This window comes from Chelon labrosus (assembly GCF_963514085.1).
Source record: "Chelon labrosus genome assembly, chromosome: 22".
NCBI classification, from domain to species: domain Eukaryota; kingdom Metazoa; phylum Chordata; class Actinopteri; order Mugiliformes; family Mugilidae; genus Chelon; species Chelon labrosus.
Window position 1 is genome coordinate 6851863 of NC_140355.1, and position 13627 is coordinate 6865489.

Here is a 13627-nt window from a genome sequence, read left to right on the forward strand (position 1 = left end):
TTAGAAACACTAAAACACTAAAAGTTCTCTTTACATTTAACCCTAACCCTTACCCTAACAATTGTATTAAATGATTTCTTTGTGTTTGGAACTCTTATAATATGCTGCATATCTATTTTCTTTATTACATTACCTGATTGTTTTCTGTATTTTCCTATTTAATGAATAAAGATTTTTTTTTAATCATTCCGTATTATGTGGATTTTAACCTTTAACCAGTGAAGAAAATGGAGAAAATAATTCGTTAAACCATATCTTATAACTGATAAATACATTTGCAAATACAAAGGCGGAGTTAACCAACTTTTTATTTATTATTTGGTCATTTGAGACACATTTCTGCACAAAAAAATAGTTACTCCACATATGGACAACTTCAAAATGTTCAAATCATAATGTAGGATCGGTTTCACCCACATTCAACATATTTGTATATTCTTAAACAAGTGCTTCTCAAGTTTGTTTTTCTGTGACTGGCGACCTGCTCCAGTCCCCCATGACACTCCAGAGGACGAGTGGTTACAAAAAATGAATGAATGAATGAATGAATGAATGAATGAATGAAGTGCTTCTTAACTTGTCATCATAAGCCTTCCAGTGTCTCACTAACACTTGCTCAGATGTGCCAAGATCATGTTGTGTTATTTTCTATTAAAATTAGTGAAACATATAAAATTAAAAACTTGCCAAATTGTGCAGAGAATTTTTTAATTTAATAAATATTACTAATAATACACAAGAGGTGACTACAAAGAAGGAACTTAAAAAACACTTGATTTGACTTTGTACCTATCTTATCAAGAGGGAAATATTTACCTATTTTCAAAACAAGTGCTAAAGTAGGCTGGGAGATTAATTTTTAACATAGCGTAGGTTGAGAATTGTGAATTAACCACACTTTTGGCAGCTCTCCACCATTTAGAGGCATTCAGCCAGAAGTGCAGCAAGTAACTGGTTCCATTGATACTGAAGGGAGCTAAAGAATTGTCACCGATTACTGCAAACAAGGTGGCTCGTCTCAGCTAAGTATGATTGCCACATAAATATTAACAATCCCACACAAACTAAGTACAGCTATTTGGGCCCGCTTCAGAAAAAAAAAAGTTTCAAAAGAAAGAAAATAAACACACTTAACACAAATGTATGTTTCACTTAAACTTAAGGTAGCATGTTCAAGTAGTTTATGCAACAATACATATCTTAACAGATACAGTGTATAAAATAAACTGCTAAGGACAATGTTTTTGCATCCACTTCAGCCTGCCGGAGTTTGAGTAGATTTGCCTGGAGGCTGGTGTTAATTTCCCAATTAGACAAAAACCAAACATAGAAAATAGTAGGAGCAGATTACAAGTCCTCTTACAAAAGATTTTTTCCCAGGGCTCCAGGCCAAGACATCTAGAGTTTATAAAGTTGGAGGCTTTTCCTTCTGTCTTGTTAGTAGAGGGTTTGTGATCGGCAGTCACGAAGAGATGCCTTGAAATCCCAATAACATAACGAAAAATGGTTTCTTCTGTTTCTATGTCATTTAGTATTTAGAGTTCATTCACTGAGTCCTCTCCTCTTGAGATGATGGCGACTGGCTCGCATGCTCCTCGATCTTCTCCTCGGACGCTTGCAGCGATTTCGGGGTCGTCTTTGCCAGCGTACTGTAAATGGTCATGGCCTGGGTGGCGGGAAAATGAGATGAGAAGCATTAATGACGGGAATGAAGATGACGTAAAATAAACGTAGGCCAGCATTATCAGATCATTTGGAATCTCTAATTAGAATAATTTCAATCGTGTAGAAGAAATATTGTTCACGTAACTGTAGTCACAGCCACTACATGGAACCTTTGTCATTGCCGTGTTATATACATACCTGTGAGACCATTCCGCTAATGTCACCAGTATTGGAGGGCAGGAGGATGGTGTTGGATTCTTTGGCAAGGTTGGAGAAAGCAGACACGTACTGTTCGGCCACACTTAGGGAAGCTGCAGCATTTCCATTCTGTACAATGCACGCAGAAAAAAATAAATAAATAATCACAATTAACCAAAAAATCTCTTTGATATATCTGAAATTACGCTGAGCCCATTAAAATAGAAAAGCACATTTACCTGCTCAGTCAGAGCGTCTGACAGCATACGGATGGCCCTGGCTTTTGCCTCGGCTTTGGCTATGACTGCCTGTGCCTCACCTGCAAGCAGACATATAATCACTATGATCATACAATCTGTAGATCACTAGATTTTATACCAACGGGGTGCAACGTAAAACATCACCAAGAAAAACATATATATGCGAGAAAGCCAGGGCTGTCTCTCCAAGCGCAGGAGCTGGATCAATACCGCAGAGATAAAACAACTGAACTGGCTCAGTGAATGCACCCACCAGCCGCTTGATTGATCTGCTCCGCTTTTTCTCCCTCCGAGGCCAGAATCTGGGCTTGTTTACGACCCTCGGCGACGTTGATGGCCGCTTCCCTCATCCCTTCAGACTCCAGCACGGTGGCTCTCTTTTTACGCTCGGCTTCCACCTAGGCAGAGTGAATAAAATGTGTTAAAACTGTGATTAGGGGTTACAGGACAATTCAGGTGCGAGCAGTGGTCCGGCCGCTCACAGTCGTAGTGTATACTCTGTATGATTCCCGTCATACAGATAAATCGGTGCCTCCCCAGCCACAAACCTCAGCGCACGTCACTGATATATAGTATATAGAGAGTGAAAAAAACTGACCACACAGCAAAACTCTTAATTCAGATCATGTGCCTGCTGTGAAGCTCTGCACAGTTTCCCGTCAAAAAGAAACCAGGTTTCGTGGTTGAGTTTAACTTGAACTCAACCCACAAGCAACTGAAATCTAAACTAAATAAAAAAAATTAAAAAAAAAACACTCCAACACCTGATGCTGAATTTCTTTCATCTCCCGTCATTTTTTATTTATTTATTTTTTTAAACAAACTCATCGTGTTCGTCTCACTTGCATCTGCATGGACTCTTTGACCCGAGGCGGAACGTGTATATCTTTGATTTCATAACGGAGGCAGCGGATCCCCCACTCGTCCGAGGCTTGGTTGATGGAGTGGACGATGTTAGCTTGTGTCCTTGGTGCGTGCGTGCCGACATACCACCGCGAGCTAATGCTAAGTTAGCGCTGGAGGAGCTGTACTGCCTGATTAGCATCCAAATGAACGCTAATCCAGAGGCGGCTGTGATCGTGGCTGGGGACTTTAACCATGTGGAATTAAAAGCTGTTCTCCCCAAATTCCACACATTCATAAGCTTTCCGACCAGAGACAACAACATACTGGACCAGGTTTACTGCAACATCCCAGGAGCATACAAGGCTGCAGCAGCTCCTCACTTTGGAATGTCAGAACACATCTCTGTGGAACTGATCCCTGCATACAGACCTCTGATCTGCAGGACCAAACCCACCATCAGAACCATCCAGGTTTGGACTGAGGAGGCTTCCTCAGCTTTACAGGACTGCTTTGAGCACACAGACTGGGGAGTGTTCAAAGTAGACGCCGATCTAGAGGAATACACGTCATCTGTGCTGTCCTATATTCATTTCTGTACTGATGCTGTCCTACCCACAAAGACAATCATGGTCTTTCCTAACCAGAAGCCATGGGTGGACGGCACAGTGAGGCCCATGGCATCAGGACCATCACCGACTACAAGCGCAGCGACCAGCAGGTCAGCCATGACCCCACTCTGCCTGACACCTTAAACAGCTTCTTCGCACGCTTCGACTCTCCGAGCAGCAGAAGGACTGTACACCTTCCTGAGCCAGAGGCGCAACATCAGCCTCTCGTCCTGCAGCGGCACCAAGTGACCTCCACCTTCAGGAGGATCAACACCAACAAGGCTGCAGGTCCAGATAAGCTGTCGGGTCGGACCCTGAAATCATGTGCTGACCAAGTGGCAGAAGTTTTTCTGGACATCTTTAACCTGTCCATGCAGCTTTCCTCGGTCCCCGTCTGCCTAAAGTCCTCCATCATTGTGCCTGTGCCCAAAAAAACCACCACCACCTGCCTCAATGATTGCCGCCCCGTCGCTCTGACCCCAATCATCATGAAGTACTTCGAGAGGATCCTCCTAAAGTACATCAAGGACGCCATCCCTGCTGGCCTGGACAGCCTGCAGTTCGCCTACAGACCCCAAGTGGTGAGGATGGGGGCGTCCACATCTGCCTCACTGATCCTCAACACAGGCACGCCACAAGGTTGTGTGCTCAGCCCTGCCCTCTTCACCCTCTTCACTCACGACTGCTCTGCCACCCACCCCACAAATATGGTTGTGAAGTTTGCGGATGACACCACCGTGGTGGGTCTCATATCCAACAACGATGAGACCCAATATAGAGGAGAGGTCCAGAATTTGACTCAGTGGTGCTCCAGGAATAATCTCATCCTGAACATCAGCAAGACCAAGGAGGTCATAGTGGACTACAGGAGGACCAGAAAGACTGAACACGCTCCTCTCTGCTTACATGGGGAGGCAGTGGAGCATCAAGTTCCTGGGCATCCACATTTCCTCCGACCTCTCCTGGACCGTGAACACTTCACACCTGGTGAAGAAGGCTCAGCAACGGCTCTTCTTTCTCAGGAAGTTGAAGCGGAGTGGACTCTCTTCACAGCTGCTCATTAACTTCTACAGAGCCACCATCGAAAGCATCCCGTGCCTCAGTGTGACAGTGTGGTACGGCAGCTGCACAGCACAGAACAGGAAGGACTTAGCTCGGGTGGTGAGGACAACACAGGGGATTGTGGCCTGTCGTCTACCAGATCTGGACTCTGTGTATGCTGCCCGAGTCCAGAAGAGGGCCAGACGCATCGCAACAGACCCCGCCCACCCGGGCCATGGACTGTTTGTACCTCTTCCTTCACGGAAAAGGTACAGAAACATCAAAACCACAACCAACAGACTGAGAGACAGCTTCTTCCCCAGAGCTGTGAAGTCAATCACCCCCCCTCCCGTCCTGCACACACACACACACTTAACCCTCCCCCCTGACCCCACCCACCCCCCCGCCATGGACACTTTACAATCATTGCAATGTTTGCACTGTTATGTTTACAAGGTTTGCTGCTAACTACTCATTCCTATGTATATATTTGTACAGTTGTATTTTTACTTTTTTATCTTATTTTATTCTTATAGTTAAAAACTTTGCCTATTCCATATCTTTTGTATTGCACTATTTAAGCCAGGAGCTACCGTGCAAAATTTCGTTATGTTCTCACATAATGACAATAAAGGATTCTTGATTCTTGATTCTTGTGGCTACCTCTCTGTATGTAGATCGATATACTGGTTGTGCACATTTTTATCGACGGCAAACGCGTCCTCTCGCTTATTCTCTCTTAACCGCTATAGATTTGACATTGTTCCTTTGGCCAGATATGTACTTTATACCTATATGTGTGTAAAGAATGCTCATTTGAGATATGAAATGTAACCAGTTAGTGTGGAAGCAGCCAACTGAATGGTGAATTTAAGCTATTCCATTGGGTTCATAATTGTAAATCGGTGCCTCCCCAGCCACAAACCTCACCGCACGTCACTGATATACAGTATATAGAGAGGGAAAAAACACTGACCACACAGCAAAACTCTTAATTTAGATCATGTGCCTGCTGTGAAGCGCTGCACAGTTTCCTGTCAAAAAGAAACCAGGTTTCGTGGTTGAGTTTAACTTGAACTCAACCCACAAGCAACTTAAATCTAAACTAAATTAAAAAAAAAAAAAACACGCCAACACCTGATGCTGAATTTCCTTCATCTACCGTCATTTTTTTTTTTTTTTTGGAACAAACTCATCGTGTTCGTCTCACCTGCATCTGCATGGACTCTTTGACCCGAGGTGGAACGTGTATATCTTTGATTTCATAACGGAGGCAGCGGATCCCCCACTCGTCCGAGGCTTGGTTGATGGAGTGGACGATGTTAGAATTGAGAGACTCCCTTTCCTTGGAGACAAATATGTCAATAAATACATGAAATTCCATTCATGAAGACAGAGGGGAAAAAAAAGAGACAAAACAGTGTGCTGTCATTACCCGGAACACTTTGTCCAGCGTGAGTTTGCCCAGCTCTGAACGCATGGTGGTCTGTGCCAGCTGTGTGACTGCATATTCTGGATCCTCAACGCCGTAGCTGGCCTAGAAAGTAAGCAAAGTGACAGAAGCCATTTTAAACAGAGCACGACATTCTCAGTCTTTTAAGCTGTTCTAATTGTTGTCTGCATACCTTAAAAGGGTCCAGGATTCTTAAGTAAAGCACCCCATCAATCTGTAGCGTTACATTGTCTGTAAAAAAACAATGAAAGTAAATGAGCATCCCCAGAGATTAGATCTTTTATGGAACTGTATTAAAATGACAAATTCTTTCCTAAGAGATATTACCTTTATTCTCATCCTCCTGAATAAAAATAAAAAACGATTCTTACCAAGGGACACGGCAGACTGCTCTGGGACATCAATCACAATTTCCTTGAGGCTTTGAACATAGCGAATTCTGTCAAGTAGGGGGATGAGGAAGTTTAAACCCTACAAGCAGTAAAAGAGAAACGTGTTAGTGAGTTTATTTTATGCTAAGTTTATGCCCACTAAAATATTTGTAATGATGCTAAAAGTTGTTCTAAAAGACGCTCTATTGTAAGTCTGTTGTACTTTTTGTACGTTTTGGTAAGTGTGCCAAATAAACTGACAATAGAATCTTTTACTTTTCCTGGCTTTTGTTTTGTATCTAATAGAATTATGAGATGATACCGGCTCTAGGATCCGGTGGAAGCGACCCATCCTCTCCACCACCCAGGCTTCCTGCTGGGGCACGAACAGGACCACTGTGTTCATGGGAAGGCTGGAGGCCCACCGCTGCTGGGCCGGTGTAACCCACAACTTCGGCGCAGTCCGCTGGGTTTGCTACGGACACATGATTACAGCAAAACAGTTTGATCAGTTAACAAGGTGCACGGTGGTGCAGAAATTCATGCGAAGCACTTCCACTTGCTGACCGATCAGAACATATGTTAATCGTAAAACAAATCAACCGCTTATTTTTTTATTGATTCACAAATTAACTGTTGAGGCTGGGGTCAAAATGCAAGTATGGATCATTTGTTAAGTCTCAACAAAATAAAGGATTTCTTAAAACTTCGATCTTGAAAACGTTTTAACAAGAAAACCTTGTTCTTGGGTGGGGTGTAACACTACAAACACTAAAAATACTTAACAAAATAGTCATTACAGGGAAACAAACATACACAACTGCCGCACATTTTAAAAGGTTTACATGTTTTTTGTGGTTTTTTTTTTGCTTTAGTTATGTCTTAAATTGCTAAATATAATTCTCTAAATTGTAACATCACGTTAAAATGCGTATGCATCTATAAATAGTAACAATAACACTTAATTTTTCCAATTTTCTCATTTTTCTTTTTTTTCTATCTAGAAAAATAAATTAGCATGCCAGTAAGTTTTCAGATACAATAGGCCCTCCCTTAGTTAACTCAATGATACTTCTATTAGGGCGAAGAGTGTCATTTCGTGGATTATTAACACACGGATGCTCTCTGAATGACACCTAGCCTACTTCAACAAACAACTCTGGCAGGTTTGTCCACAATAACAAGCCGGAAATGGCAACGGAACACTTTAACTTACCTGCAAAATTGCCCCGCCGGCCCGACACAGCGTCCGCAGCATGATGAAACACTATAAAGTGGTTGTATAAAGAAGAGGGAGCTTCGTGGGATAGACTCTATCCAAACTCAGCACTCATGTGAGTGACCCTTGCCGATGAGGAAATGAAAGTTACATCATTGGTGCAATGCTAGAAAAGTCCGCCGGTGCGGGCAGCAAAAACCGTACGGCTATGGTTCCGCATGCTTTACTTCAACAGCTATAACTACTATCATTCACAGACATTAATTTTTAAATTTTTATAGGCCAACCCCCATATTAATAGATGAAATAATTAACTACATTCATTTTCGAAAACCTTTTGCATGACAGACCCCATTATATTCCGCACAATTACCAATTGCCACATAATATTCAGCCGAGATTTTCATAAAAATATACAATGCAAATATGGATTTTTATACTTCCATATTTTGAATCCATATTTGATTATAATACATATTATATGTGTATATTAATAGCAGCTATTAAAACAGCGACGTTAAACGCTGACTCCTGTGTAATCAATGTAATGACCAACACATTCCACGGGGTGGTGCTGTTCGTTTTGTTTGTCGTTTTGTTTTCTCTGATTTATTGATTTTTTTAGTGCGGTTAAAGATGCTGGATATTGTGGGGTGCGGGGTGTGTCAGCTATGAAATATATTTACGCAGAAAACCCCCGTGATGATGATGAGGATGATGATGGTGGATGGAGACCTGGTAGATAGTGGAGAGCAACATAATAGGCTACATATGAATTTATGATGTCTTAAAAATGGGGATTTATTATCAGGTGGGGTGAGTTCTGTTACGGTCCAACCTGACTTGAAACTTCTGCAAAAGCATCAAAGCAACAACAACAACAAAAAAAGCATTTAACTTATAGTTTACATGAATCAAAACATAGTTAAAACATAGTTAGTAAAATGCATATAAATAAGATAAGAGAAAAATACACATGTAGCCTATTAATTACATCGGGAATGTATAAATAAATAAATAGATAAATAGAAATAATCTGGCTAAAAACAGGTGTTATCATGTAAAACAGATTAAAGCCACAATAAATAAAACATGGGGAAAGTATTTAAAACACACAGTAGTCCTCATTAAATCATACGAAATAAGTGGGAAAAAATCAATATGTCATAAAAAGTTCAAGGTGTTTGGTTTGTTTGGGATTTGTGTGCGTCACCTGTATCTTCCTCCAACTTATCCCTCTCAGTCATTGGTCAGATTTCTCAAAGAGGCTCCGCCCTTCAGTGCAGGAGTGGCTTCTCATTGGTCACATCAGACGCCAGTAACAGGTGTCTCGGCCCCGCCTTCCCCTCCCTCCGTGTCTCGGTGCTCCCGGGCTGTCCGTCACACCGAGAACCTGTGATGAGAGTTTTAATAATGGCGTGGCCGTGGCGGGGGGCTGCTGCTCTCTGCCCAGCATGAGGAAACCACCTGTAAACACCGAGACGGAGTTTCCCAGCGATTCGAAAAGTGATTTAACGGAGGTTGTAATGTCACATCACATAGTAAATCTCCGCTGAGAGCCTGCTCTTCAAACTGTGTGAAACTACTCGCTTTGGGGCTGGACGCGCTTTGTCATGTCGTTACTGTGTGTCAGAGGTACGTTTTTTTTTTTCCTTTTTAATTTGTATTTAACACGGTTAGAAGCGACATAAGTTGTCACTTTGTTTCAAATAGTTGTCCCCTTTGAAGAATTAAACATGTTAATGTGAATGTAATCCTACAGAACAGGTTTCTAGCATACATGTTCCTTCAGGGAGTAACTAAAACAAAGTAATTAGCATTGTCTCTTACTTGTCCTGATTTGAACAACACAGACTCGTCATGAAACACATTAATTTAAGAAGTTGCTTTACTATCAAGGGTATATTTCCTGTTATGTTGCTGGAGGAAAGCACCCAGACCATGCCAGCTGTTTTAGAATGACAGATCCGCCGCTAATCTCAGTGTGGTGTTGACTCTGGGATATTACAAAAAAAATATGAACAAACAGTAGCCCTGAACATAATTTAATATCAGACCTCACTTCAGAACTGGATACAAATACAAATGATAAACTGATGTAATATGTTAAAATAAACAGTAATTATCTTGTAAGTTGATTCTGACATTCAAAACAGAAACAGTAGTGAAAATGAGTGAAAAGCAGCAACAGAATTTGAGTTCCTTGTGAAAGTAAAAAAAATACACAAATGTAATATTATTTTTAACCAAATAAGGATCTGGTTTTCTTTTAATGGATGCATGTCAGCATCCGAAGCAGCCAGGGATGGGTTAATACGGGGAAAAAGTTGGTGAATCCCGCTCTAGCATCCTGGAGCGTCCTTTACAGCTGCAAAGCACATTATGCAATATCCAATTCTGTGATAACAAGGCCGATGCCCAGTAATTCAGTTCTGTTCTGCCAAAAGGAGGGGGGGGGGGGGGTGGAGGACAGAGGAAGGAGGGGAAAAACGTCCTGCTAGCTGGGAAACACAGATGCAGGCTTATTTTATTTTACCTACACTTGCATGCAGTCTGTAATGTCGGATCTTTCCCCCCAGTACTACTTCACATTCACGCTCATGTGTTGCTGATTTAGACTGTCACTTAGAGGCTGCTATACTATGTATGGACAACAAATGTGTGTTTTCTTTGACAGCCTGAGGCCCAAGCAGACAAAAGCAAAAATGTGACATTGAAATGTTATCTTTTTTTTTTTTTTTAAATTAAGATGCTTCAAAGAGGCAGTGTGCTGGGTGCTCACAAAGTTACGGGAGAAGGTTTCACCTTAGTGATCCAACCAATCAGTGATCTTAGAGGACGTACTGGTAGCTACATGTGTGATGACAATTTATGGTGACAACAATCAAAAACAACATTGATGTGTGCCTTTTATGTGCAAAAGTGTCCTTGGAAAGGAGGCAGGATGCTAACTACATAGCTACTGTACCTACACAGACTGCTTGCTAGCTTTTAAAGCTCCTCAGACTGCAGCTTGCATCAGTTTAGCCTGTGGCAGGAGGTGATAGACGGACCATAGTATCAGTGTATTTTCTACTTCTCTGACCTATAAAACACTTTCCCTTTGTAGTTTCTTTACCGTCTGTGTCCACATTGATGTCGTCTGTTACAGAAGTGGTCTGTGAAATATCATTGACCTTTTGTGGATTTAAGGAGCTGAGATCAAATTGGACTTCAGGTTGAAACTGCTGCTGAACTCACAGTAGGGTTTACAACTTTTTAGCATTCTTGGTTTCTATCTGTCTTCCTGAAATAACATTGATCCTGAAGCCAGCAACTACCGTACAAGTCAAATTGATGGAGACAGTGAATACGAATAAAATCTGTTTCTTTCCATTTCTGTTTCCTTATATGTCCCAAGCATTTATGAAAACAACAATTACGTTCACAGCTTCAGACTGAAAGATTAGTTTAGTCTAATTGTTGTTTGGATCTCAAAAGCTCCAAATTATATCTGCAAGAAATCTTTACCAGGTTTTTCGTGGCTGGAATATTTTAGTGATTCACAGTTTCCTATCCACGTATTTGTTTGGTTGTTTGGTTATTTGATGGAGGGGACAGACAGGACTTCAAGCCTCAGGTCTTATCACATACTCTTGCAATCCTGTTCAAATATTCATCAGATCCTCCCACGTTGTGATTGCTCAATCAAGCAAACACCTTTCTTTAATGCCCTTGCAAATGCATCCTTGTCGCTGTTGACTGTCATGATCCTCATCAGAAACACAGATCAGGATGAACAATATCATGACACATCAGACGGTTTCATACAGACTCTGTCATTGCAAACTGTTTGGAAAAGGCAGGAACTATCAAATAATGCTTGTGACATGTGATTGTACAAACCATTTATCTGCGTCTTCCCGAAAATAAGCACAACAAGCCGCAGTCTGAGGAGCTCGGAATGCTAGCAAGCAGTCACTTTAGGAAAGCTTGCGCGTAAAATGACCTTTTAGGTGATAACAATGACAGTAGTCCCCTTTTACTGCTCCTTTTACTTCCTTAGGCTCACATCTTGACGCCCGGTGCGCTACATTTATTTAGGTTTCTTGATCTCATGACAAGATTTTGTTTAGTAATGTCAAACTGGTGGTCAGTATAATCATAATAAGCATAATAATGGAGAGATTTTCTCACACATCAGAAGCTGATTTGACTGTTTCTATGTCGTTTCAACTCTGGTTTATAACTGTAAAGCAAATGAAGGATTGATCGGTGCATCAAAACTTTTCTTCGCCGATAAAATGCAGCAGCTCATTTTCATTGATTTCTGGTAATAACAGAAATGACTTAAAAGTGATATGAAGCACGGTAATCTCTGCAAATATAAGTTTGCACTGTTTTATGATACAAAAACAGGCATCCCACAGAAAGAAAAATCCCCCCCAAAAATCATTATAAACCTGTCTGCTACTTCCAAAGTAAAAGACAAAAGAAAGCAAGCTAAAAAAAGAAGGTATTTCTTTCATTTCAGCGAAAACAATGAGCCTCGGGAGCGATTCAAACATCAATGGAACAAGCTGAGAGAGAGAAAAGCTCCTGGGCGGGGGAAATGTCACCAAGAAGCGAATCAGTTTGGTGGCACTCACTCGACAAAGTTTAGCTCAATGGTTCTGGCAATCAAGAGTTATTTTACTAAACGGGGGCTTTTCAGTGCGGAGCTTTCAAAGGGTTCAAGTATTGATCGGTGAAATTAAAGCTAGTTGGATTTATGCAACCAATAGATAACAGAGCAAAGGGTGCTTGGGCAGGGGTTGTGTGATTAGCTGATGTTGTGACTCATCCCGTGACAGCGCAGCTTGACAGCGTTGCCTATTTATTGCTAGTTGAGATGCTTCATCTCCATGGCGATGTCTTTACACAACAGATAAGTGGTCGCCCTTAAGAGTGGACATGTGGGGGAGACTCCTGCTGTGGATCAAGGCAGGGCTGAGTGGACACATCTCACATGGACGCCACGATGCCGCTGTATTGGAGGTTCACAGATGCTATTCGAGACGTGTGATCAGTTTAGTCATGTAATGCTTAGCTACTTCTGAGAGTAGTAGTTGGTACCAGACCAGTCTTTATTGTTTTGAAGGAGGAGGAGGAGTCCATAAGAGCTTTTACGTGCTCAACCTTATATATGAAGAAAGCTTTTGTGGTGACGGCAGGTTGTACGGTCTCCCACAAGTTTCTGAGGAAAGTGGTTGCGGACAGTGTTAATGGCGCTGTTTCCTTTGCTGTCCATCACCCGGTGTCATCCAGCGACTTGATGGTAGGTGTGACGATGATCTGTGCAGAACGGAAATCATCCTGTAGGTCATTGGAATAGAGTAGGCAGACAAACTGTGCTGGACAGTGTTGGGATGTACAACATTTAAGCAATACAGAGTATATGTGTGTTACATAAAGTTAATGTATTCCCATTCAAAACAGGTTTTTTTTTTTTTATGCAGGTCAGTATTGCAAATGGCAAACTCAGCAATATCACTCTTTACAGAATGCATCGATCAGGCATAACATTATGACCACTGACAGGAGAAGTAAATAACATTGATCATCTTGTGACAATTCAAAGTTCTACTGGTTCTGTTGTTACTTAGACATATACCACCCATCTAGACCAGACCAGGCACCCCCACCCCATAGCAACGATGCTCCTTGTTGGCAGCAGCCATCCCCAGCAGGATGCAGCCAGACACAGACACACACACAAAAACAGTTTAGGAAGAGCTAAAAAAAAAACATGAAAAACAGCACAAAGTGTTGATCTGGCCTCCAAATTCACTAGATCCCAAACTGATCAAGTAACTGTGGGATGCACTGGAACAAACCTGATCCACAGAGACCCCTCCCCTCAACCCATAGGACTCAAAAGCCCCCACTAACAACATTCTGTTGCCAGACACCACAGGACACGCTCATAAGGTCCATGTCCATTCTCT

General features: G+C 41.8%; 2 protein-coding genes across 2 annotated transcripts in view; one reads left to right on the forward strand and one right to left on the reverse strand.

Annotated features, from left to right (window-relative positions):
• Positions 1-290: 290 nt before the first annotated feature.
• On the reverse strand, positions 291-7923 carry LOC311508175 (stomatin-like protein 2, mitochondrial). The gene is made up of 10 exons (XM_084572859.1): positions 7659-7923; positions 6765-6917; positions 6443-6542; positions 6244-6302; positions 6054-6155; positions 5829-5963; positions 2377-2521; positions 2103-2182; positions 1864-1992; positions 291-1666 (listed from the first exon to the last, which is right to left on the reverse strand). The coding sequence occupies exons 1-10, from the start codon at positions 7698-7700 to the stop codon at positions 1547-1549; spliced, it is 1065 nt and encodes a 354-aa protein (XP_084428985.1). The 5' UTR covers positions 7701-7923; the 3' UTR covers positions 291-1546.
• A 1279-nt stretch (positions 7924-9202) lies between these two features.
• Positions 9203-13627, forward strand: part of unc13bb (unc-13 homolog Bb (C. elegans)) — a 70471-nt gene continuing 66046 nt past the window's right edge. Inside the window, exon 1 of the mRNA XM_084572564.1 lies at positions 9203-9296. Coding sequence (XP_084428690.1) covers positions 9275-9296 — 22 coding nt within the window. The 5' untranslated portion in view covers positions 9203-9274. The remainder of the gene's footprint in view (positions 9297-13627) is intronic.